A 27,638-nucleotide genomic window follows, 5' to 3' on the forward strand; every position below is an offset into this window, starting at 1 on the left:
TTAGGGCTTTTTTTTTCATCCCTTGTAGAGCATTTCTAGTGTGTTTTCTGCGTTTATACAATTGAAGCGGGACGTTTTATTTTGTTTAATGGTAGATAAACAAGCGGAGATAACACCTGCTGTACGCTAAGGTATACGATGTAGATAATTTAGCCCATTTCCCCTCAGTTTATCAGGTGTGACTGACGAAGCCGAGTCGTCTCTGGGAGGTGAGTGAAGCAAGCTAGCTAGCCTCACATCTCTACATAACAGCTACATATTTACTGTAATATTAGTTTTTGTTGTTGAGGTTGCTCCTGTTTATCCGGCTCATGTATAATGTTAACAGACAGTAAACATGAAGCTCCTGTCATGTCTGCTCCGGGACATGTTAGCTGTCAGTGTGGCTGCTGATGCTCGGCCTTTTTTCTGTCAGCTGTAAGCAAACAAACAGGACCGCTAGACAAGCAAAACTGTATTATGTAGCTCTTTATGTGACATTATCTGTGCATACAAATGTATCTTTTATTTTCTACAACAAATCATGGTAACAGTGGTGGAAAGTACATTTACTCAAGTACTGTACTTCAATACAGTTTTGAGGTACTTGTACTTTACTTGAGTGTTTCCATTTGATGCTACTTCATAGGGTGGATAATGGTAATGTGGGACACTTTTTGCAATTCTGACTTGTTTACCCTATTTACATCTGAATCCAATACATTATATAAACACCTAATATCATTATGAAAGATGTTTCAGTGTTAAATCAGAAGACAATTTTTGGATACTGAAGTTAAAAGTTTCAGAATTTGTGGATTGTGTAAGCTGGAACAGTAGATTAAACAATATAACGTACACAGAAGGCATATACTAGTTAGCTTTAAAATAATTGAATAGAAAAAGAGATAAATGCACTGGAGCTTAGTTGTCCCACATTAGTCAATGTGTCCCACATTACCCTAATCCACCCTACTTCAACTCCACTACATTTCAGAGGGAAATATTGTACTTTCTACTCCACTACATTTATTTGACAGCTTAAGTTACTTTTCAGATGAATTTTTGACACAATGGATGGCTTCAAGGGGTTCATTTGTATATATAATTATATGTCCATATATTGGCTTTTGACAAAAAGTAGTGTCTGGGTCACCTTTCAGATCTAAATGAGTTGAATCAGCTTATTTTTCCCTTTTAAACTTCTGACCCAAAACCAAGGATTAAAGAAAAAGTCCTAAAACTGATGTGATTATAGAACAGTAGTGAAAAGTACATTTACTCAAGTATTTAAATACAGTTTTGAGGTACTTGTACTTAACTTGAGTATTTCCATTTGATGCTACTTTAAATTGTACTTTCTACTCCACTACAATTATTTGACAGCTTTTCAGATGAAGATTTTACACAATGTATGGTGTAAAAGTGTTTACATGTGTGTGTACACCGATCAGCCATAACATTAAAACCACCTGCCTAATATTGTGTAAGCTCCCTTCATGCCACCAAAACACCTCTGACTCGTCATAGACTCCAAAAGATACATACACCCCTTCATGGTAATGCTGCTGCCATGAAGGGGTGCACTTGGGCTGCAATAGTATTTTAGTGGTTCATGTCAAAGTAACACTCAAGGTTTGTCAAGGGTTATCAATTGTCCTTCCTTGGACTACATTTGGTAGGTACTGACCACTGCGTACCAGGCAGATCCCACGACCTGCTGTGTTGGAGATGCTCTGTCACAGTCATCCTGCCATCCCTTGTCAAAGTCCCAAATTTGCTCCGATCCTTTCACTCTCCCTTTTAACATTTTTCCTGCTTTCAACTCATCAATTTCAAGAACCGGCTATTCACGAGCTACCTTTTTATATTCCACCTCCTGACAGGTGCCATTGTAACGAGATAATTAATGTTATTCACTTCGCCCGTCAGTAGTTTTAATGTTTTGGCTGGTCGGTGTATATGTGTATGTATAATGAGGTGGTTTCCAACCTTTTTGTCTTTTGACGTCTTACAAAAAGCAGTGTGTAGTCGGGGTCACATTTCAGATGTCTATGAGTTGTTAACAGCTCCACCAAATAGTGATTTCATTTCAGTTAATGTTCCACTGATCCAATATTTCACCAAAAATCAAAGATTATAGAAATAAATCCAAAAACTGAAAACAAATTTGTGTATCAGATATTTGTTTTTTCTTCTTTCCTCTCACATTAATCATCTAACAACCCCTCACCAAAGAGTAGTATTTTTTCCAACTTTAAAATGTCCTGCCCAGTACATTTCATGGTGGTTATTGTCAAACAAAATTAAGGAGACCATAAATAAAATGTTTATTTGAATTATGGGATGTTTAAAGAAAATGAATACGATCCAGAATATCATTATCAAGCTTTTTACACTCCTAAATATGAACATTTCTATTGGCCTCCAAAGTCCTGTACTGGTCAGGCTATATTGTGTAATTTGTGAGTCTTCTTTTATTGTTTTTAAAGGGGCATCACATGTAAATGTAGCTGAAAGTGAGAATTGGTTTGAAATATCTGCATTTTGTTGCCACTTTAATGAAAACAACAGGAGGAGCACCGAAGAAGCTCTCTGGTTTGTTTTGGAAAATTCATTGAAATTCAGGGTTGTGCATCCTGTAATATGTGATCTTAAAGCACATTTAACATTGGTGTGTTACCTTTCTTTTTAGACTTCTGGCTACGACCTCTTTGATTTGTTGCTGAGATCAAGAACTCAAACTGGCTGAAATGGATGAACAAAGTGTCGAGGTACGTATCACACATGTCAGATCCTTCATTTCATCATTTAGGAGTGACAGCCTGAAGGCTGGACGGTGTATCAAGTGTTGAGTCAGTTAGATGAGTTAACAGCTGGATGATGGAGCCTGAAAGAGTGCCGTACCTGCTGGAGAGGCAGCAACAGAGAAGAGCAAAGAGTAAACATTGTTTTGGGAAACAAAGTGGTGACATTTTATGCAAAGATACTGTATGTGTGTGTGTGTGTGTCAATCAGTCAATCTTTATTAATACAGTGCCAAATCACAACAAAAGTCATCTCAAGGCATTTTACACATAGAGCAGGTTTAGACCGTACTCTTTAATTTATTTAAAGAGATCCAACATTCCCACATGAACAAGCACCAGACTGTTAAGTTAGCGAAAGACTGAGAACATGCAAGCTCTGAAACATCTTCTCTAAGCAGAATAAATCATATAAAAAATCATATATCATCTTTTATAAAAGCTTCATAAGTTAGCAAATCTGCACACGAAGCACAGGAATCTCCTTTTTTCTGCTGTAATGTGATTACAGCTTACAGGTTGTCTAATGTCTTCATTGAACGGCCACAATAACAGAAGCAATATATATTATTTGACCTGTTTTACTTTCAGTCAGTTTATTAATTATAAATGTACAATTCAACATAATCCAGTACAAAAGCTCTGCAGTAAACCTGCTTTCCTTTGAAAAACCTATGATGTTCAGTTTGTTGACAGTGTGTCTCTGTGGAGTTGATTTATCTCTCTGGTCATTTCTGAGGCTGACAATAGTTTCTAACTGTCATCTTTCCTCTATCCCTGTGCAGAGCATCGCCGAGGTGTTTCGTTGCTTCATTTGTATGGAAAAACTGAGGGATGCTCGTCTCTGCCCGCACTGCTCCAAACTCTGCTGCTTCAGCTGCATACGAGTAAGTCTGTTAACACCAGACAGGGACCGGAAAATATTCCCCTCACTGCACCACTCTGTATTCTGATATTAGTAGAAATTTCTGGTATTAAAACACAAAATACATTTTGATCGCCTGCATTACTCTGTCAGTTTTGGGAGAACAGGCCAGATTCAAGGTTATTTTTTCAGGTCTAAGGAAAGCTTCAAAATTTGCTTGCATGTGCAGTCTGATAATGTGAAGAGGGTCAATCAATTGGAGCCAAAGTCAACATGATAGAGGTTTGTGAAATGCATTCAGACAGAGCAAAAAGGTTACACAGCAGTTCTTCTTAAGGGGTCAGGGATTTATTTTAGTGCTGTATTTCATAAGGTCAAAAACGAAATGGCGGATGTAAATATACCCTGACTTAAAGTCCCGAGTATCAGACAGGGTCTGAGTCCTACATTTCTCTTATGTAATTACTTTCAGTGAACCATCACCGACTTCTAAACCACCATGTCCTTCAAATGTTGTCCAAACAGAGTTAATAGAGCATTTGTTTGACACTATTTTCAGCTGTGGATTTATACAAATTTGATGGTCTGTGTTCAGAAGCAGTTATCATTAAACTGGAATCTCTTGTTTGACAGCGCTGGTTGACGGAGCAGAGAGCCCAGTGTCCACATTGTCGGTAAGTTACTGCAGCTGCACACTGGCGAAGGCACAACACGATATCTGTCAATGTTCAAACTGTGCAACTTTAAAGAAATGTGATGGGGAGAGTTTTTTACAGCAAACATCACATGACACATGACATTCAGTCACATCTTTCGAGATCCTGTGGACAACAATAATGCAGATACTACTGGTGTAAATGAATTAAAGAGGCAAACAGCTTCTGAATAAGCGCTGTTTCAGTAACTCGCTGCTGTTGTTGTGATACTTTTTGAAAAGAGTAACAAATAACAAATTTAAAAAAAGATGGGTAACTGAATGAGAGGAGTCCTATAATATTTTGTGACCCTTTTTCTGTAATGCGATGTAGATTTCAATAAGAGACAGTAGCAGTAGACATTGCTACTACTGTTAAATATTGAGTGCACTTGTAGCTGCTAGTTAAATGTTGTTAGGATACAGTTTCAGGTGACAATTTATAAGATGGCTGTATATCTCTGTAAGCTGTCATAAATTGTCTGTGTGCTTTTTCAGTATTAACTCAATCATGTCATGATATTTAAAGTCAGCTCAAAATAATTGGTCATTAATTTGTTTTTTATTGACGGTGAGTTCTGTCAGGACAACAAAACACTGCATTTGCATAATGCATTTAAAAAGTTTGGCTTATTTTGTAAAAAAATAAAACATGTTTGTACAAAAACACATTTAAAATATATTGTACAAAAAATTCATTGCTTTAGAATCTGCACCACACGTCAGGTACTGATCGTGTGTATTTACTGTATAGGGTGTACTGATTTTGAAAAAGTCACATTTGCATTTTGTGTATTTTAGTGTGTGTCATGTTTTATTTTATAATCTACCAAACACACACCTGATGTTTCTGCCTGAGCAAACAATGTTAAGAAATCTTGATTCATTATTATGATGAGAGTGTGTTTCATTTAGTATGTGTTACGGTGTAAGGTGTGGGATATATGGTAATATATTAAAGTGTGTGTGTGTACTGTAACACACAGGGCTCCGCTGCAGCTGAGGGAGCTGGTCAACTGTCGCTGGGCAGAAGAGGTCACCCAGCAGCTGGACACCCTGCAGCTCTGCAGCCTCACCAAGCATGAGGACAACGACAAGGACAAGTGAGCACCTCCTGCTACTCCTACACTTCCTGTCCTCCACCTTCATTAGGGCTGATTTGAAAATTATTACTTGCAGAGAAGATATCAAACTCTTATGTTATTTCTCACCAAAAGTTAAATCTGATTTTAACCACAGACTTGCAGATAATTAATTTAAAAGAGGATATTTATTCTAATATTCTGATGTTTTTCTTTTATATTTGTTAGTTTACTTGGTAGTAGAAAAAACAATTTCCACAATAATACACCATCTTTGAGTTACAAAAACACAACCAGTCATCCGATCTCCTGCTAAAAATCAAAATGTACAAACAGTACCGCTGTAATGAGGAGCTCATGCCTGAAGCATGAAAGTTGTCCTCTCTGGAAACAGAATTTTAACCTGTACCTGGTCTGTAAGCTGCCAGTTGAAAGGTTTATATGGTTATTTGTCCGTAATAATGGAATTTCAAAGTCAGAATATATCTGTGACAGTTTATTATTATAAGCATTAAACCTCATTAGAAATCCTGATTTCCCACATGCATTTTTATTGGGTATCAGGAGCAGATTTTGGCAAAAAAATTCCAGGATAAGCCAACAAGTAATATGTAATGAACAGTAGAGGTCATTACATATTAATTGTTTTCCTCCCGCTTTTCCTCTACCACTTTCCACTTCCTTCTTCCTCTTTCCCTTCTTTCTCCATATTCACATATTCATTACTGTCCACTTCTGTCTCCTGCATTTGTAAACATTGTGAGTTTTTATACTTTCAATTGGCACAATGAAGTAAAATTTTGGGTTATGAGAAATTTAGAAAAACCCTCCATAAACCTATTTTTCTTGTTGTCTGATTTATCTTCTGCAGATGTGAGAACCACCATGAGAAGCTGAGTGTTTTCTGTTGGACCTGTAAGAAATGCATCTGTCACCAGTGTGCTCTGTGGGGTGGCATGGTAATTTTTCAAATCTTCTATTTGTACACGACAGCTTGAACTGAAGTCCTGCAGTTACATCAGAATCACCCATAATATTCACATACAGTAAACATCTTACCACGGAGTATAAGTGTATAAGTGTGTATTAATTTAATACATATAGCCTCATTTGAGTTAGGTAAAGGGTTATTTAATGTGACTGAATGCGTTCTCCTCTCTGTTGTCTCCAGCATGGCGGCCACACCTTCAAGCCTCTGGTGGAGATCTACGAGCAACATGTGACCAAAGTGAAGGAAGAGGTCGGCAAGCTCCGCCGTCGCCTCATGGAGCTTATCAGTCTGGTTCAGGAAGTGGTGAGGACTGCTCTGAGCCTCAGATCAGATACACAAGTCACACATAAGACCATTTCTACAACATCACAAGGCCAAAATGTCCTCTTTTTACACTAGAAATACACACATCTTAAAGACCAGCAGCCACGTATATTCACTCTTTTCAGTCAATTAAATCTAACAAATAGTTTAGAAGCCAATCCTGTTCCAATATTCAATTTTTACAACTGCGATGTGGAAACTTGAAGTCTCCAGTGCACAAACACTGAGAATAGACTTTACAGTGAAGTTGGAGACATCTTGTGTCCAACAGTTAAACTTCTGAAGTGACAAAATATTTGCATATTTATAGATTCTGGATGTTGTTTTTGAGGAGTAAATTTCATTTTAAGGATTTAAACAAGATAATTGGACTTTTTTTGTGTAAAGAACATGTCAGATTCAAATTATTATTCTAAGTAGCACATTTTATAAACATCTTAAAGCATGTCTGGAATTTTACTGGATCAGAGCCGGTAGCATTTCTGTAACACTTCAAAGGCAGCTCAATTGAATACTGGTACAGGAACGGGCAACAAAAGCAGCCAGGTTAAATGTATAGAGAGAAATATTAAATATATTTCTTGGTCTACTGCAACATATCAAGAATTTCAGTAAAGATGAAAAACAGTTAAAGAGACAATTGTACAGTTTGTTAGAGAGAAGAGTTCACATCAGATGAACCTTTTAAAATGGTCTTTTTTCAGTGTGGACATTTTCTTTTTTAGTGTGAGGAAAAAGATTATGATCTGTAAATAATAATCATCATAATCATCAAACTATCAGCCAGTCCCCCATAAAGTTTCACATTATTTATGTCTGCTTACAATGTGAATATACAGTAAAATGCTTCACACACAGTATGTAAGCAAATAGGAATTACATTTGAAAAGTTACATTCAAATGTTGTTATTTCTAACTATGCATGATTCCATTTATTAAAAATGTATCATAAATTATATCAGATTATTAAGAAGCAGGGTAGAACTTCACTCCAGTGCTGACCATTGTCAGTATTTAGGTATTTATTTAAGTCCTGAAGAGAAACAATCACCCAACCAGCACTTCACTTATTTTAGCATTAAGGAACTAAATAAAGGACATTTTAGTACATTATTTAAGAAATGCATTAGTGATAAATTCCATTTACAAAAATATATTTTTACAAGTTTTTAAAAGATTTAGGCAGTGAAGGTGTTTTTTCTTGTTGCTTACATCCACTAGATGGCACTAACATGTCAGTATTTTAGTTGAAAACTGATCTGTTAAATGAAGTTGAAAAATGTAAATGGATTTTGTTGGTCCTCTAAAATATATATATGTGTGTTTGTGTACGTGTGTCAGGAGAGGAATGTGGAGGCTGTCAGGGGAGCGAAGGACGAGAGGGTCAGAGAGATCCGAAACGCTGTGGAAATGATGATTGCTCGTCTGGACAACCAGCTGAAGAACAAACTCATCACCCTCATGGGTAGGACGACTCGACACATCGCTGTCACTCTACAGCTGTGTTGATTCTGAGTTTCTAAGACACTCATGGAAACTGTAAAGTGCTCTGCATGTAGGGACGGTTGCATTTAGGGTTCAACGTTTTGCCAGTGATTAATAATTTCATGCTTACTACATATACAAAAAGATTTAACTTTAGTGCAATACAGTTCATTTTAAGTAAAATCTGGGTTTACAGTTAATTCTACTTTTAATTTAAATGAATCCTTGTTGCTGTTAGACCTCCTAACTGGCACTACAATGAGTCTAAAGGTCGAGACCTTAAACTTACAAAATATTCAGACTCCCTTGCTGAAAGCAGCAAGGAGCTCCTTTTTATAGATCTCACGGTAGAGCTACGAGTAATAACACATATGAAATATTTATCTGGACTGAGTGAACACATGCACTCAGCGCCCACAAACACACCCGCCCACGCACACTTACCAGCCTCCATCAGGGCCGACGTTCAGCACAAGTGCACTGAAAATAGAAACGCTTTACCCCTCACCAGGCCAGAAGACGTCCTTGACCCAGGAGACGGAGCTGCTGGAGTCTCTCCTGCAGGAGGTGGAGCATCAGGTTGGTTGTCTACAGCAGTTCAAAGCTTCCATTCATTTAGTTGTGCTTTATTTAAGTTCTTTTTTTTTTTTGGTGTGTTAGATCAAAACTGTGGCACCAGTATTATCAGAGAGGTGCTGATTCAGCAGTATAGTATTTGGTAAGGCAGTAGTTTGTTGTGTTTGATTGCAGTCAATTTTAAGGTGTCTCTTAAAAGGGATATAAGGGATATGATTTTGTTATGATGTCAGATCTTTTTGTCAAATATAAAGTTCCAAAACTTGGTGTTAATGTATATAAAATGCTCCCAGCAAGTTCAAATACAGGACTTCAGCCAGCTCTAAAAGCTTTGTTTGCAAAATTACCTCTACTTCCTCCTTGTGATGACAACTTTTCGTTCTGTAGCCTTTGTAGCTAAGGTTTTTCCAGGGGTTGTTTGCATTGTCGACCCGCATAGATCAGATTGGATTTAATCTCAAACATGTACAAATGTATTTGAGAAGTATCCATATCAAGTTAAAAAAAGAGAAAAAGAAGTGACCACTACTGTTTATGTAACCTCCTGATCCTGAGAAACTCTTCCATGATGCAGCTTCTGGTAAACAGTAGTTAAAATAGTCTGTTTCAGACAGAAGCTGAACTGAGGGGCTGCATTAAGAGCCAGTATAAGATAAATAGTTTTTAACTGGAAACCATGCAAATATATTCCAGTGGGGCTCCAGAATAGAAATATAGACCTTAAATGTGCGTTATACATCCCCTTATCTTTGAATCTTATAAACAGATTCAAAACTTATATTTTTCTGGATTGTTCATTTCATACCAGTGGATGAGATCCACACACCTTATGACATAAACTGAAACATTTTATTCAGGTCAAATCAACATCATTAATGTTTTAGCTGAATGTTTGTAGCCACAACATGATTGTTTTGCTGTTTGTGTGTGTTGAACAGCTTCACTCTTGCAGTAAGAGTGAACTGATCTCAAAGAGCCCAGAGATCCTGCTCATGTTCCAGCAAGTCCATCGGAAACCCATGCAGTCCTTCGTCACCACGCCGGTCCCTCCTGACTTCACCAGGTAAACTGCTCAGTATGGGGTAGTAGGGATGTAATAAAATATCAGATGATTCTTGATATCAGATGAAATGTTTGAAAATGGTAAAAATGACAATCACATTTCCCAAAAATCTGTTGTTTTTCTCGAATACACAACTAAAAAAAGATTAAATCTGTCATGGGAAAATATTCACATTTGAAAAACTGGAAATAGAGAATATTTCCTGAAATGATGAATCAGTTTTTAAAATGATCCCCCTTCCTCTGTGTGCTTTCAGTGAGCTGGTTCCTGCTTATGACTCCAGCACCTTTGTCCTCGTCAACTTCAGGTAAGTCCTGTGTTAAGTTGCATTAAACCATAACTGAAAAAACAAGGCATCTATATTATTTGCATTCTCATCAACTGTGTGCATCTGATTTAAGATATGCGTTTGTGTGTCTGCAGCACTCTGAGGCAGCGGGCAGATCCAGTGTACAGCCCTCCTCTACAGATATCTGGGCTCTGCTGGAGGCTCAAAGTCTACCCAGTGAGTCTGTTTTCTGTTTACACACCTGGCTCACTGCTTAGAATGAGCTTTAGCATCAACATTATGGTGCATTACTTTTAATCGTTTGATCACAGTGTATTTCCATACAAATTTCAATAATCTCGTTTTAAACTAGTGAGTTCAGTGTGTCGGTTAAAAAAGTTTCAGGCAACACTCAGTCTGACTGTAGGCGTCATGTCTAAAAACTTTCCTAAACCGTGTCTCTGTGTTAATAACTCTTATTTTTTGTTTTTCTCAGGATGGTAACGGTGTGGTTCGTGGAAACTACCTGTCTGTGTTCCTGGAACTGTCTGCTGGACTGCCTGAAACATCAAAGTATGGATATTTCTTAATAAATCCCATTTTATTCTTTACAAACTTAAGTTTCAGTAAATCTTTCCTTTGTTGGCTGTTCTCTCTTCACCTTGCCTTCACCTTTCTCTACCAATGTCTTTCTGTATTTCTCCTTTCTCTTCACAGTTAGGGTCTAATCCAAAAATCCAATTTTAAATGCTTTGACAACTTAAAAAGATTTTGTACATTAGTTCAAAGTCAGTCAGATTTTAAAGTTTAAAAACAAACTACATCTAGTAACAGTATGATCATTTTTTTAAATATTTGTTAAAATATAACTAACCACCTAAAACTCCTGCATACCATATCTCCACGCTCTCTCATTGTGTATTTTCTTGTGTAATCATTTTGTCTTGGTTCTGTGTAGGTATGAGTATCGTGTGGAGATGGTCCATCAGGCCTCCAGTGACCCAACCAAGAACATAATTAGGGAGTTTGCCTCAGACTTTGAGGTCGGAGAATGTTGGGGCTACAACCGCTTCTTTAGATTGGACCTACTAGCCAGCGAGGGCTACCTGAACATGCAGACCGACACACTGGTGCTCCGGTGGGCTCTCACACAAACACATACATACATATCAGACCATGATCACTTTTGGAGACATTACATAGACTTTCATTTCCTAGAGACTTTCCCTAAACTCAACCACTGACCCAAAAATCAGTTTTTCCCCAATTGGCCAAACGGTCTCTAACTGGTAACTATGAAATTTGTCCCAAAAGTAGCCTATGACAGACCAACCACACACACACACACACACACACACACTGATTTTATAAAAACTATCATAGAAAGTCTGTTGTCATATAGTGACAGCGTGTTATTCATATTCATGTATGTGCTGCACAGCTACCAAGTTCGATCACCCACCTTCTTCCAGAAGTGTCGAGACCAGTACTGGTACATCAGCCAGCTGGAGTCAGCCCAGAGTGGCTACATCCAGCAGATCAACAATCTAAAAGAGGTAGTGTGTGTGTGTGTGTGTGTGTGTGTGTGTGTGTGTGTGTGTGTGTGTGTGTGTGTGTGTGTGTGTGTGTGTGTGTGTGTGTGTGTGTGTGTGTGTGTGTGTGTGTGTGTGTGTGTGTGTGTGTGTGTGTGTGTGTGTGTGTGTGTGTGTGTGTGTGTGTGTGTGTGTGTGTCGGGTATTACTGACATTACACACATTACGTAGGTGCAGTGTTATTCAAAAAGCAGCATCAATGAACATATGAGTGCCTGTACACTGACTCCAAGCTACAGAATGTATTTGTAGTTAGGAGTCAGTGTGTAGGCGTTCCTTTTTTCATTGACGTACATCTGTTTTCACTGCCACATTCGCCTTGCTTTTTATGGTGGCAACTGCAGGAAAGTCGCTTTTAGTCCCCATAATGTAAATCATTCAATTGGATAAGTTTTCATCTAGCTGTAACAAATATATCAATCTTCCCGACTGAATCTCAATATTTCTTGCAGCGGCTGGCCATCGAGCTGTTTCGGCGTCAGACGTCGCGCAGCTCCTCGCCACCTGACCTGAGACTTGCTGCAGGCACCACAGCCTCTGAACGAGACCCTCGCTCAGTGAAGAGTGATGACGACATTCAGACCACTTTGATCAACACTAAAAAAGGTGAAGAAGACGAGAGGACCCAGCACGATGACTCTAATGTAAGGATGGAATATATTTTATTATGTCAGACTTTTCTTCTTTTCTTCTGTTTTCTAACTTTAATGCATCGACAGCTTAATGCTTCTTGGTGCATATGGAGTGAGAAAAAACAAAACAAAAAACTGTTCCCCTGTAGAGGCAATATAGAGGTGTCACAGAACTTATGGTTGGTTTATGTAAACTTAAGAATATCCTCTTCAAATCATTTCCTGTTGAAGATCTGCAGGCACAATCTGCTTTCATATTTATTGCTTTGCTGGGTTATATATCCTCCATCACAGCTTTACTTTGACAGTTTCCCACAGTGTTTTGTACAAAACTGCAGAAACTTGCAGTGTAGTTTTAATCTGTTGTGGATGGTTTAGACAGTCTTTTAACAGCTTGTCTTCATCCTCAGAATGAACGAAATGATCCACCAACAATGTGAAAAATTATTGTCAATCATAAAGTTTCTTTTTTTTTAACTGAAATTAGCTACATTCACCAAAAGACAAAAATTGGAGATGTTTTCTTGTAGTCACATGAAAAACTTGACGTAACCACACATTTTTGTCTCATAATTATGAGAGATCTATAATTTTTTTGTTGTTGGATACAATGCTGCTATTTACTTGTTGAAGCTGTTATGTGGTTCAGTCACTTCCAAAACTGGTAAGAAGTGGTTACAGTGTTTAAATTGAGTGAAATAGGATGTTTTTTATGGAATATATAAACTGTTTAATCTTGTTTTTGGCTGATGTTGATTTTTTTTTTATTTTAAGTCTTGATTTGCCCTGACCCTCGTCCTGTTGATTGACTGGAGTCGCTGCACTACAGTTAGTTTTTGGGACTTTTAACCTGACCTCTTACAAAGCATGAATGTGATGTGATGATCTGTGTTGATCAGGAGCTGTCTGATGGAGACTTGGAGGTGGACTGTTTAACAGAGGAGGAGGTGAACCCACTGGATGGCAGCAGCACCTCAGGGAGCTCCACCGCAACCAGCAACACTGAGGAGAATGACATAGATGAAGAAACCATGTGAGTATAATTGCTCACATTCATCTCCTAATGTGACGTTATGTTCAGATCCAGAAATCAAACTCATTTTTCACTTTACTTCAAACAAATTATATTGTTCAGCATGTTGTCTGATCACTTCTCTCGTAAAAAAATGTCCATATCTATTCTGAATAGCCACACTCAAAGGAACGTTTTGTGCGTCTTTCTAGTCTCAACATGATTAATTGTACAAATGTTGATAACAACGCACATTTAACAGTTTCTCCCTGAAGACATTCATCGTATTGCACACGGTTGTAAGCGTGAAAAGTGCTTGAAATAAGTAGTTGTGTGAAGAATAAAAAGAGAGCCTGAGAGAGAAATTCAAGCCTACTTTCACACCTCCACATGGCTGTGTTAAGAGGCTGTTGGCCAGTTGTTCCCCCTCTCTGACTATGCTGCTGGCAAGAGAGCTTTAGAGGACATTAGACAAGCAAACAAGCACTTTTTTCTGAGGCACACTTAGGCCTTGATGTCAATTTTAGAGTACGACTGAAGGATGGATTTGAGTTTTTTTCAAGTCACCAGTATATGCCGAAACAGTTTGTACATTGAAGGAATTACTGGTGGCTGTAATCATTCCTCCTGTTCAAATGATCATTTCTTATGCAATTACTTTGTCAGAGATGAGGGGCGATATAATTCTGTGCAAAAATGTATTTCAGAAATTGAACCAAAGCTAATATGAAGCTTCATTCTTACCTAAAGTAGCCTATTTACAATAAAAAAAAAAATTTCCCACTGTGCATAATTACCAAGCACATTACTTTTTGTTTGCACAGGTCGGGAGAGAATGACGTAGACTTCATTGGGAACCTGGAGACAGAAGAAGGAGAGCTTCCTGATGACTTGGCTGGAGCCACAGGTATGATTCATGCATTAATATGAAGTTATTCTTCATAATTTATTCTCCAAATCAAAACAGATGAGAATTCTGCCATGTTTTGTGTAGGAGGTTCACTTGCTGACCTTTGCAGAGATCTGTGTTTGTTAGCAGATAGTGTATCTTATAAAGATTTCAATGCAATTTGGTGGAAAGTTTGTCGACAGGCTGAAAAATGAAGCTCAAATCATACTTGATGTGTCCACAGAACCAAAACAACCTGCGGGACATAAATTCTGTCACCTGCTCATGTCCTTAAATGTCTGGGCAGACTCTGTGGATGTCTGTGTACAGCCTAAAATGTATTACCATTCAGTGACCACACACATCTGTATGTGAACTAGAGTACACTATAATACTATAATAAGGCCTTTTTTGTGCCATCACTGTTGATTAATGTTCATTTTGGCTCATTAATCTTGAAACGGGACACATGAAAGTATAATTCGTTTTTTAATGGATTCTCAGGTTCAAGATGAATCTATTAGTGTCGTCCAATCCCATCTTAGCTGAAACTGATTTTTCACCATATTGTGTTTCTGTACTCTACAGAGTATGATGTACTCTATTGGGCACAAAACATTTTGAAGTATTATGTGGAATTTACCCTGATTGGATGGTGTTCATACGATGTATCCTTAGTTCCTCCTCCCACTGTGCTGGGACCCAAACCAACTAGTAGAAACTCTTCTGGTAATTATTTTGAAATAAATTTTTTCAGGGATTTGAAGGATTATTTCCCAGAACTGTTAGAAGTGTTTTAATTCGAGTCAATTTTAACACTGAACAGCAGTATGGCTGAAACTAATGATTATTTTCATTACTGTTTAATCTGCCAATTTTTTTATTTTTTTTTTTTAAATGTATCAATAAATCATTTAGTCTATAAAATCAGGACCAAAAAAATTCCATCACAGTTTTCCAGAGCCCAATGTGATGTTTTCAAATTGCTTTTTTTCCCCCTGACCAGCAGCAAAGTAAAAGTACAAAAATCCTCACATTTTTAAAGCTGGCAGCATCAAATATTTAACTACCTGCCTCAGATAAAGGCCTCGCTCTCTCTTCAGTCAAGCCAAATAAAAGCCTCAGCCACTACTCGAGTTTCTACAGAATCACGTCTATTTGTGTTGTTGGATACCTGCACAAGCAAGAACACAGTGAAATGATGGTGGATCTCAAAGCAGCTGCCTCAGTGTGTTTGACTGTGTTGGTGTTGAAAGGCATGAAGAGGATGAGTCATTGTTGGTGCACTGAACCCCTCGCAGGGTGCTGATATAGAAACACTCAGTGTCTGTATGTGTACATGTGTGGGGGACTGTGTGTTCAATCTGTTAGATATCAGAGTCAAAATGTTGTTTTTCTTTTCCTTTTTTCCCCTCATTATTTTCATATTATCTCCCTTACAGGGGAGCCTTGGCCAGAATCTCAACATGAAATAGGTGTCAGAAAGTTGGATAAACACACAATAATTTACAACCATCTCCTCCAACACAACAAAATAGGATCTGAATAATATGAACATGACCAGACTTGACAATTTAAAACAGTTAAATTATGTGTAAAACATTTTTATTGTTATGCTTGAATGTCTGATATGTAGGCAGGATTTTCAGATAGTTTGTCTTATAAAAAGTCCAGGAAGCATACTATGAAAATAAATGTTTCTTTTTCTTTTATTTTCATTCTTTCTCAGTTTAATGACTTTTGTGTAATTATTAAGTTTTGTTTTGATGCAGTTAAAAAAAACTAGTTAAACCTTGCAATGGCAGTTGAAATCATGAAAGCTAATAATTATTAATAGATAATTTTAGTCTGGAAAACATCTATAGAAACTTATCCTGGCAGCTGAGAGATTACGTTTTATTTACAAAACATTAACATGGATACACAGGTAATCACATTGTAAGTTAAATACATATTTTTGATGTGTCTTTAATGCTTTGAAGTAACAATTTGTAGATTTAAAATCTGAAATAATTAAAAGCTGCAAACAGAAAATCCATTCAAAGAAATCAATTATACAAAAATGAGCAAATATTCAATCAGGTCAGTATGAATTCATATTGTATTCACCAGTACAAATCACTTATTTTTGACCACCATGTCTTTACCATTAAAAAGGAACAACATTGTGTGTGATAATTTATTCTGCTGGATTCTGCAGCAACTACAGTACAATTAAGTGGACAAAGATCTGTATCTGAATACTCTCTTCTGCCTGATCTGCAGGTGGCTCCAGCTCCACTTTGCGTTCATTACATCGTAGTGCTGCCGCTGGCCGTAGTGGCAGCGGTAGCGGAACAGCCGTTGGTGGTGCTGTTGGGCCAAGCAACAACAGCCTCCTGGAGATCGATCCAGTCATCCTGATCCAGCTGCTGGATCTGAAGGAGCGTAGCAGCGTGGAGTCTCTGTGGGGCCTTCAACCTCGGCCTCCTGTGTCCCTCCTGCACAGCCAAGGTCTGTAAACACACCAGGCTCACTAACACCAAGTCGTTCCAGCTAAACTCTGAATACTCAGGACCAAAAGTGAATTTTATACTAAATACACTGATTATGGAAGATACAACTCAATTAAGTTAACTCAGACTGGTTAAGTTTTATATCAGTTTCAGCTAAACTGGAACAAGAGCTGTGGATTTTGTCTTTCATCTCTTACAGTGTAGTCTCAGTCTGGGGCGACATAGCTTCAGGGTCAGTATGGAGTAAGAGTAGGACTTGTTTCAGCAACAGAGACCTATAGTGCTGCAACTTTTTTCTAATCTGAAACCATCAAATGTTTGGCATTTTTGCCCTTTGCCATTACAGTTCTAAAGATCTATTTCCATGTACATATTGGCAAATCATTATTAAATTAAGACAGACATGAAAATACTTAAACCCAAGCAAAACATTTTAAGATGTATTGAAGTAAATGTGTTTAAATTGTATTAAATTATATTGGATGTAGAAAAAATCATGGTTTGAGAGATCATCTTATAACCAAATTCTGACAGATAGGTTTCTTTATTTTATGGCATTTGATGTACTTTTAGTTCATTTTAAAAGCCATGTGTCTTTGAGCAAAACACTTGAAAATAAGAATCAGTGTCATCAGTGTTGTCTTTTCCTGCTTTTAAATGTTGCATTACTGTAAAAATTTGTAATTTTCTGAACTTACCAGACTGTTCTAGCTTTTCTGTTATTAACCTTTTACCCACTTTGTCATTATATCCCCATTACCGATGATTATTTATCAAACATTTCATCCTGTAAATATTTTGTGAAAGCATCAAGAGTCATCTCTACATTATCGTTGCAATATCGATATCGAGGTATTTGGTCAAATATATCGTGATACTTGATTTTGTCCATATTGCCCAGCCCTACTAAATGGTGAACGGTTTTCTCAATTTCCTTCCTCCATTTCGTTTTTTGTTTCTTCCAGCCAATCCTCACTCCAGAAAAGAACGAGAGCGGCGGCCTCAGGTGGTGCGACGATCTGCTCCAGACTCTGGGGTCCTGATCCGCCTCAAGGCCCAGATGGCCGAGGTCCGCAGTAAGATGTCTGATGTCAAGAGTCAAGTGCTGGAGGCTCGGGCGGCTGGAGAGCCCAGGCCTGGCCCATCAGGGGCTTTCAGTGTTGAGGAGGTGCTGTCTCACCATGCTGATCCAGAGCTGTCAGCTTGTTGTAAGGCCGGTGAGCTGGACCTGCTAGGGAGAGCAGCTGCAACCCGATCCAGACCCTGCCGCCCTGGTGAGCTTCGCTGTACTGCCAGTGCTAATAATGGTTAACACAAACACAGAAATAGTTTTTGTTATGTGCAGTAGGTACCCCTATATGAGGGAGCCTCCCTAAGTCTCAAAGACTGAAACTGATTCATGTGAAAATTCACATGACGATGTGTCAGTTGAAACCAAAATAAGTTTTTCTCTTCATCGTATATTCCTACATAGTAGGCATTTCTTTTTCCATCAAAGAAAAATTGGAGGTCAGTATTTGTTGTTTTTGTATCTTTATCAAACCTGACACCGTTTCCATCATTGGTTTAAAAGAAAAATCAGCTCTTATTCTACAGTGGACATTTTCCAGACTCCAGCTTTGGAGACCAGTTCATACTTTGGTTGAGAAATGATACAGATTGCCATTTATTTATTTATTCTTGTTTGTTTGTCTGGCACGGTCTTACCAAGAGTTGTCTCAGTGTCCATTTAATTCAATATAAACCTCTGACCTATGACCGTTTTCAGATGACAATACAAAAGAACAGACTCACACGACTCAATCTGGCAAAGTCAATATCATCTTTTTTCATCTCACTACAACCAATGATTGTTGACATTTAATCCACAGTTACCGGTATGTGTTCCAGGGATGTGAGATAATTACATGCAGTATTTATGTATGTGTTTTTTGTTTTTTTTCGGTGTGCAGCCAGGAAGTCTCCTGTCCTGGACAGCAGCAGCTCTCAGGTTGTGAAGCGGAGGAGTCCAGAAGAGATGGAGAAGGACCTGAGAGGAGCAGAGGCAGCGGCAGAACACAGTCTGCATCCTAAAGAGGGGCTGGGAGGTACAGAAGGTCAGTATTGCTTCTTTACACATCCAGAAAATCAACATTATCGTTATGGACTTGTGTTTCAAGTCTAATATTGGCTCTCTTCTAAGCTCAATTTTTGGTCTTTTTCAACTCCTGACAAAAATATTTGGTTCTTAAGCTCCAAAATACTTTCATTTTTTGCAGAAAAACGGCAGCCTGCCATGTCTGAAAAAATAGCAACTGACAACTTTTTTAGTCTCCTTGTCATGTCAGTCTTGACTGAATTTAAAAACCGCAATAACAAAACAAGACCCGTTTCATTTTATTGTGTGACTTTGCTCCTGTTTTTGCGCCAGGAGTGCTGAAGGCGGAAGGCATCCAGGGCCCCCTCGTGTCTCTTGGCAGCTCCTCATCAGAGCAGGCGTCCATCTCCAAGCAGCAGTACTCAGTGGAGCAGCAGATGTACGGAGCCTCGGGGCCCAGAGACGATATCTTCACCTTGGGAGGACCAAGCTACATTACTGTCAGCAAAAACTGTGGCAGCAGGAATTTAGGGTATGACGGATATACAGAAAAATGTAGCTACACCAGAACATTGCAGTCCTTGAACTATAGCAGAAAACTCTTTTTTTCTTAACCTTTCTATGTCTTCCCACTGCAGGTCAGCCATGTTGGACTGTGACTCAGAAAGCTCAGGAAACTCCCATCAGTCCTTGCTGGAGGGATCCTCTACACAGCCACAATCAAATGAAGGTCAGTTTATGTTCTAACCGACACCCTCAGGAGTTTGTGTTTCCCTGTTTGTATATTATGAGCATCACTCCCCATATAAGGAAGAAATCTCTGCCGCTTAGCAAATTGTAAAAGTGTGTGTGTGTGTGTGTGTGTGTGTGTGTGTGTGTGTGTGTGTGTGTGTGTGTGTGTGTGTGTGTGTGTGTGTGTGTGTGTGTGTGTGTGTGTGTGTGTGTGTGTGTGTGTGTGTGTGTGTGTGTGTGTGTGTGTGTGTGTGTAAGAAAACAAGACGCTCTAAATATTTTGTTCTACCGACACTGAATTTTCTTGATAACTGTTGACAAACCATGCAAAAGAGGAAATTGTAAAATAATCCTAAATCTTCTCTGCATTCAGTTGACTTGAATACTATTGTTATACACAAAACATACTTAAGTTCTAAGTCCGTATTTTATTTCATTTTTGTCTAAAACTTGAAATAGCTATACAGTATATTTAAAATGAAAGAAAGTTTATGCAGGTCTGATCTGATCTAGTCTTGTCTGGTTTATAGACCAGCCGCCATCTGTCCTGGGAACAGCAACGAGCAGTGACAGCGACAGCGAGGATGAGGCTCTGCAGAGCAACAATTCTCGCTACGACAACCAGACTCCACCCTGTACAGGTAACCAGCACACATGAAGTCCATCTTTTGTTGTCAGTCAGTAATGGTGGTCCTGGATCAACAAACAGGCAATTTAGAGACGGGCTGCGGCGCAATTCTGATATTGAATTTTGGACCAAAATCCCAGAATGTGACAGCATCTCCACCACATTTACCAACATGAAATGACACTGAATACTTACCTGAATATTTACCTCCAAACTCGGTTTGCAGAATGGGTCTTCCACGTTGTCCTCTTACCTGGGCCACCAGCAGTGCTAGAGTTACGCTCAAAGCATGTTTACGGTTTCGCTACATTTTTAAAATTGTGATGCAGATGGGTGACATGAGTTGATTGCGAGTCTCTGCTTGCATCCATATTTTTAGTCTATTTGCATTTTAATGCACGGTTCATGAGGCATTCATTAAACCATCTGAAATGCCTCTAAAAATTGGTATCCTACCGTCTGACACAGACTGTGACCAAGACTGTTTTAGACCCAAGCACAACATAACTTGTAATGAACTTATAGTACACAGTTGTCATTACTGTCATGGCAGCACCGGGATTTCTGTAATTTCTTGAAAGTTACTTGTCGTGTAGTGTGACGACATGCAGGCGACATTTATACTGATTATTAACAAAAGATGTAGCTCATATAGGAATGTATCAAATCAAGAAATTTTAAGTTTAAATCATGAAAGAGAACACCTCAGGTGGTCAGTGACTGAATCAAGGAGTAAAATAATAATGCAATATTTAGGGGGCGTTCAGACTGACAGGAGCTCTGCATGAAAAAACACAGCCCTCTAATTCGTACCAGCAAAAAGTTGAACCAGACTTTTGCCAAACTACAACCTGATGTCATGCAGCTAGCAGCATCTTTCATATACAAGTAATCATGCAATCCTTTGTCACTATAAAAAAATTGATTAAAGACACTTTAACTGAAATTACAGAGGCAACAATGTGTCCTGTAATAACTGAAAAAAAATCACATTAGTGGGTTACTACTACAGAACCCAAAAGTGTAAAATGATGGTGGAGTGTCAGCTGTACACACATTTCAGTATGTGTGTAGATAAAATGGGAACATCACTACAGTCGAGTCATTTCTCCTCTTCGTTCTTCCAGGTGAGCAGCTTCTGTCTGATGACATGAGCCTGCCCGCTGACAGGTGATTCCCTCTGAGCCTGTCAGACCCGACAACCCCGCTTCTTTGTCGTCATCGGTCATACAGCGATGCAATAACGGCCGGAGACAACGCACATGCTAGTTACACAGATCGGTAGAGTAGAAACTGCTTGTTATGCATAAACTCAAAATGAAGACAATGCTCGTACACAAACGGAAACATTTCTTCTGGTGTCCTGAATATTTTCAGAATTGGATCATGACACAAATGTTGAGGAAGGTGGTGGTAAAAAAAATTGACTGTTCACATGACCAAATAATATCAACATCTTTAAATATTGTGTGAATACAATGAAACTGCCCCTTTCAAGAACCGACATTTCAATTTGACTTTGAAAACTGGACTTTTAGCATAACTCTTTGGTACATTTCTTTCCACACTCAACATATAGGGATGCACATAGTTTACCTTCGTTCATGGTCAGTTCACTAAATACATTTCAGAGGAAAACATGGCTGCCACAGCCATTTGTGCAATGACTGAATCTCTGAAAATGTTGAGGGTATAAAAACTGTAGATACGTCTGAACCATTACAACTTACCTGGACTACAGGGCATTTAGTCACTTTACTAACTTTCAACACAAATCTGCTACTTTCTCAGTTTGTAAATGCTTTTGTAAGTCTGATACGTCAAACAGGATTTACTGTCACACTGTACATGTTGTCTATAAGAGCTTTGTGTTTTATAACCGCCTGCTGTTCATGTTCACTTCAGTCTGTCTGAGTTTTGGTCTAGACTCCCACTCGACTTCTTTCAGCCACGTCCCTGCGCTTCTCCTCGGTGCTAAAAAGACTTTCTTCACCCCTCAAACACTCTGTTATAGTGTCACTGCAGCTTGTCAACTGCATGAATTCAATACTTCTTGTTTTCCTTAGGTGAATCAAACCTTTAGTGCCCGATTGGGGTTCCTGGTAATTTATGTAAATGTCTTCACTTTTAATAACAGTCACAGCAGCATCCACAATCTATCTGTCTTTGACATTTTAAAAGGCTAAATGAACACTGAATCACATAGATTATAAAACTGCTGCTGCACTCTGATGTCTGTGGGCTGAAACTTTGAAGCATGCTGCATATCTGACTCCATAATGATGTCCAAGCAGGTGTTCCTGCTCACACAGCTGATGGAGTACAACAGCTCGGACATCGCTGGCTCAGGCCACTAATACAAGAATAGATCGACTGAGAATTTCTGCACTTCAGTTAATGCACCACACAACTGAAAAGTCAACCACTACTGTAACAGTGACTATTACCTGCAGTTTCTTCTTCTCTTCAGAAAGCTGACATTTAAAAACAAGTGTTCACCAATGCTTATCGATCCAACCAAAGTCAGTGGAAATTATGACTAAATCTACTATTTAGACCCTACTGTTATTTGAATGACAGCTACTGATTTCCAGTTATTTCTCCGCTATTAACAAAGAAACTGCAGGAACTTAAATGAAGTTCCATTTTGCTCCATTGTATTGGAGTAGAGGCAGAAATCTCAAAGACGGATATCTACATACCTGGACACACTAACCAAAAACTATCTGCATGGTTAGAGATTGCTAGAAGCAAGTGTGAAATTGTCTTTTTATCATTAGGGTGAACTAACCCTTTGAAATTGATACTGAGGTGCATTGAAGGTTTTTTTTTTTAGTTTAACAATCGATGTAATTATGTAACATGCTCTTTGCTGAAGGCTGTACAAGAGTTGCTCACTGCTCCACTTGTTTTTCTTCATGGGCATATTATTTTCCACCTCAATTCTTCCTCGAAACACAGCAAACACAAGTCAAAGGCTGCACTAAAACATCACAGATTATTGGGAGAAAACACACACACTGACTTTTTGTGTTTGAACTAAGGAGGTTGAACAGAAGTGCAAAATGCAACATTTTTTCTGCACTTTTAAGTGGATCCTTCCATTCCTCTTTATTGAGCAATATTTATTATAAAGGCCTCTCATTTTTTGAATCAAAGAAATAACATTATTGTACACTTCTACAGTCATTAGTTTACATTGTAAATATCTTGGTTCATATAGTTTTTGGAGCTTGCTGCATAGCTGCATTGTTACCAGTGTACAGTGAGCTGTACATGTGCCTGAAAGCGCATGGCTTTATTGGCTGGATTCAAGGAGGAAGCATGTCTTTTTCAGTTGTTAAGAGAGACATTTGGTCTGAACTTGCAGTGAAAAGATTACATAGACTGCACAGAGACATGTTGAGTCAAACTTCAATCATCCATCAGAGTGAAGTTGATGTTTGAAATGTGTTCAACTCTCCGGATGATCTTTTGATTTTGACTCGACATTTCCTCTCTTATAGTTGATCAGGGCGTAGAAACAGCAGCCAGACTTTCTCACCATTTATTAACCTTTTTTCTCTTATTTGTGCTTGTTGTGTCAAAAGCTGCTTTTATTTTAAATGTCCCAGAATGCACTGTTCATAATTAAATGTGTACATTTCATTTTTGTGTAATAAATAAAATGTTTTATGATCTTGAAAAAATGACCACATTCTCATGTCTTCTGTCTCCCACTAGTTTAGATTTTTGATCAGATGTTTAAAGCAAAGTTATAACAGTAATGTCTGGATGTAAAAATGTAAAATTAAGATTTGCACAACAAGGTTTTTTTTCAGACAGTTTGCCCAAGATTAAAGGATAATGCCAGTTTATTCAAATTTTAGCCCGATTTTGACCATCATCTGTTGGTTGTGATTACTGTGTTCAACAACACTGAGGTCAGGGAACAGTGCTCCATTATAACATGTTTGGAAGATCAAACGATAACTAAGGCGAGATTTCAGCTGCCTGTACAGCCTCTACTCTTATCTGGGGCACCTGATACTGAAGATGTGAGGTCCATATTTTCATCCCCTCCATATTTAACAATGTGTTCTATTTTAAAAGCTTGTTATATTATCTATTGTGTCAAATCTTCCTCTGAAAAATAACTGAAGCTGTCAAATAAATGTAGAGGAGTAGATAGTACAATATTTCCCTCTGATATGTAGTGGAGTGGAAGTATAAAGTAGCATAAAAAGGAAATACGAAGGTAAAGTACAAGTAAATGCAGCACTTGCATAAATGTACTTAGTTACTTAACTGAAGGCATCACACCGAGGAAAGACGCTGTGCTAATGTGGAACCAAATGCAGCCCACACGTCTCACGAGGAGGAGGCTGGATGTCACCCAGCATATACCAGTCAGGAAGAAGCCAGTCATCAATCTGTCAAAGTGATTTCACTGTGCGAATAAGTCCGCCCAAGTGTTTGTCAAAACATTAATTGAGGAACAAACTTTAGATATACTATCGAGTATGTTCTTTCCTCCTCTCTAAATTTCATCCCCCTGTTCTCCTAAAAGCCCAAACTGCTGGAATGGATAGAATAAAGCCAGATTAGGAGTGGGGTGAAATGATGAGTCTTTTTATAGAAAGAATGTGGAGGACTGCTCACTTTTGTAAAGCTGTTTATGTAACAGCAGACACCACTGTTCCACATGAAAGCCCTGTTACGGCATCACATCACTCCTCTGAGCGGCTTCTGGCATCTCACTCTGCTACATGAAAACATTTTGTACGGTTCCCCTCATTTTCACTGCTGGGACGACACAAAAATCACTTCCTGTTGATCCATCTGCAGTGTAATTTTCATAACCTTTGACCAAGGTGGATTAATGCGTTGGTGAGCTAACCTTATATCTCGGTCTCGCACAGATTGCTCACTTTTAATTTTAGATTGTAGGAAAAACCAGAGTTGGAGTACCTTTGATGTCACCTATTATAGGTGTGCGGAGGGGTGTTTTCAACCCTTGTTTGGATTTCCCGCCCACTGCCTTCTTAACACATTTTAAAACGTATAGGTTGTTTGCTCAGGTCTGAATCAGTGGATAAGTTGGTGAACTTGTAGTGTTTTCACCTTGGTTTGGTTTCTTTTCACAAAGGGGAAAACGAACCAGAGCCACACAAAACAATGAAGGTTTGAGAATCAGTTTCTGGAGCCAGAAAATCCTAAATTGGGCAAAGAGTTGGAGCTGAGGCAGGCTAAGCTATCTGTCAATCAGAAAACATGCCCCTTTAAAAGATTATTTAGATTTATTAAAGTTTTGCTATATTTTTCTAGTATAATTGATCAGTAATGATGACATCACTAAAAACGGGTCAAGAAACTGTCAGATGATCAGACAGGTAACCCACATTTTATATGCAATTGAGCCCTTGTGCACGTCAATTGTATTTAGAAGAGAAGATGAAGGTGAAAACTAAAATTATTACCAAAACTATCTTTTACAAACATCTATTACAGTTTACCAGCCGACATCCAGCTCGCTGTTGTTTTCCTGTGTAATGAGGGATTACCAAACTGCCCTCACTTTTTTTTTTTTAGTTTTACCTTCAAAATGGTTCAGGTATTCTGGCAGAGATGTTTTTCACAAAATGTCTGACTGTCTGACTACACATTTATTGTCTCATCATCTGACTCAAGAATTGTGTTACTTGTTACTTTAAACCTCCAGTTTTAGAGATCTTATGTGCCTGTTTTTGTTTGTGGTGGCCAGAAAGAATGAAATAGGTCTCTCCTCACCTCTGAGAGTGAATATGATGTTGCTTTGTACTTTTAGGGAGTCCAAAAAACACCAGATTCATTTTCTTGTCTCCTGGAAATCTAAAAAGTGGGACCGGCAACAACTGATTGTATAATTAAGCAATAATACATATAAATTAATTGTACACAAGCTATATTTTAATGTGTGTAAGTGTCCAGGCACTTTTAACCACGACACAGGTGTACAGAATTGACTGAAAGGATCCCATCTAATTAAATGGAGCAGGATTGACGTCAGGAGCAGATCAAACGCTGCAGAGCTAATCAGGAGCACAGACATCACCTGAGGGAAGAAACTAAACTGACAAATATCAGATAAGATAAGCAAAACTCCAGGAAAGAAAATGCACCAGCCAAACACTTGGTCTAATCTTTATATACATGATAGTTAGTCACCAGTTACAGCACACATATTTATATACTACAGGAACACAGATAATACAGGTACTCAACATGTGTTTTACTGTTTTTTTTTTTAAAATCTAACCTGCATGTTGAAGAAGAGCCAATCATAGGGTTTGTCTTCAAGCCTGGAGGACAAGAGTGATCTTATCCCCTCTTCATCCACATTAGCCACTGGCCTACATTTGAACAGAGTGCGGAGATCCAAGTCCCAGCTCCGGGCAATCTTTTCAAATATACACAGATGTCCAAACTGCTGAGAAATGCCAGTACAACAAAAATGTCCTGCCTCCTTTATCACGGCTCCAATTTTGAAGAAGAAAGCTTCACATTCATTTTTCCATGGACGTGCAGATAATGTCTGTTTATTATTTCGACTCAAAAACTAACCTGCCGACATCTGATCTAGAGATTGAAATCAGACTGATCCTGCAAACACTTCCAGGAGGTGTAGGAGTGTGTTACCTTAACACAGGCAGCATATTATGAATCACATCCTCCTCTCTATGGGAAAAATGAATGGGAAATTCACTTCAGGAACTCAGCGTTTATCCTTTGTGACCTTTCGTGTATGGCTGACAGGACTACATTTCTTTTGCACCCTTCAGCAAAAGACAAACCCTCAGAGAGCTTTTGATGCAACGTTATTATTGCTTACAGAGAAAAATAAAAAGCTTTGTCGTGTACATAGACACAGAGTGCAGATTCATGGAGTGCCCTATAGTTAGACAGTGATTATGGGAGAGCAGAGCTGAACTTCTGCTTGTTTTCGTCATCAGGGGAAGGGAAACATCCGACTCAGAGGAACCTGTAGTGCAAGCAGTGCGTGAGCGACATACGGAAATGTGGGTTTCTTGAGCTTAGGGAGAGGATTTACCACAAGGAATGATGGTAAACTTCTTTTATTGCTCATACAGTGACAACATCTGACGATTTTCAATACGATGAGTAACATTGTACAGCTAGTCCAGAGATTTGGTGAATTCAACCTATTGATTCTTGTCACTGTTGTGGTATATCTCTCCCTTAAGAGCATCAGCATAGCACTGAGCTTCGCATCATCGCTGACAGTCTGTGGTGAAACTACATCAGTGATTTAAAAAAGGCTAAATCAACAGTGAATCACAGGGGACAGAAAACTACTGCTGCACCACACAGCTGCTCTGAGGTGTGGCCACGAGTACGACAAGCTTCAAAGTTTCACTCGGTACAGAGCAGTTTTTTCAGCAGCACAAAACTGCCACCATTTAAAATC

At 38.6% G+C, this 27,638-nt stretch overlaps 1 protein-coding gene across 1 annotated transcript; it reads left to right on the top strand.

Moving 5' to 3' along the window:
- trim37 (tripartite motif containing 37) lies at window positions 1-22,239 on the top strand. Its single transcript, XM_062433331.1, has 25 exons — window positions 1-209; window positions 2,675-2,753; window positions 3,572-3,673; window positions 4,285-4,325; window positions 5,332-5,448; window positions 6,299-6,386; window positions 6,599-6,721; window positions 8,084-8,207; window positions 8,739-8,806; window positions 9,742-9,866; window positions 10,123-10,173; window positions 10,290-10,371; window positions 10,631-10,707; window positions 11,093-11,272; window positions 11,576-11,690; window positions 12,179-12,370; window positions 13,258-13,391; window positions 14,195-14,277; window positions 16,525-16,752; window positions 17,720-18,028; window positions 18,707-18,850; window positions 19,165-19,363; window positions 19,470-19,561; window positions 20,094-20,204; window positions 21,319-22,239. The coding sequence occupies exons 2-25, from the start codon at window positions 2,733-2,735 to the stop codon at window positions 21,363-21,365; spliced, it is 2,853 nt and encodes a 950-aa protein (XP_062289315.1). The 5' UTR covers window positions 1-209; window positions 2,675-2,732; the 3' UTR covers window positions 21,366-22,239.
- The last annotated feature ends 5,399 nt before the right edge of the window (window positions 22,240-27,638 follow it).

This window comes from Scomber scombrus, chromosome 14, assembly GCF_963691925.1.
Source record: "Scomber scombrus chromosome 14, fScoSco1.1, whole genome shotgun sequence".
Classification (NCBI taxonomy): Eukaryota; Metazoa; Chordata; class Actinopteri; order Scombriformes; family Scombridae; genus Scomber; species Scomber scombrus.

What these genes read in the sequence shown, in the direction of transcription:
- trim37 (XM_062433331.1), top strand. Translation starts at nt 2,733, where the DNA reads ATGGATGAACAAAGTGTCGAG. An exon ending in GGAGGCTCAAAGTCTACCCA is followed by an intron (nt 10,372 to 10,630) that starts GTGAGTCTGTTT and finishes TGTTTTTCTCAG; the next exon opens with GATGGTAACGGTGTGGTTCG. An exon ending in CCAGACTCCACCCTGTACAG is followed by an intron (nt 20,205 to 21,318) that starts GTAACCAGCACA and finishes TCGTTCTTCCAG; the next exon opens with GTGAGCAGCTTCTGTCTGAT.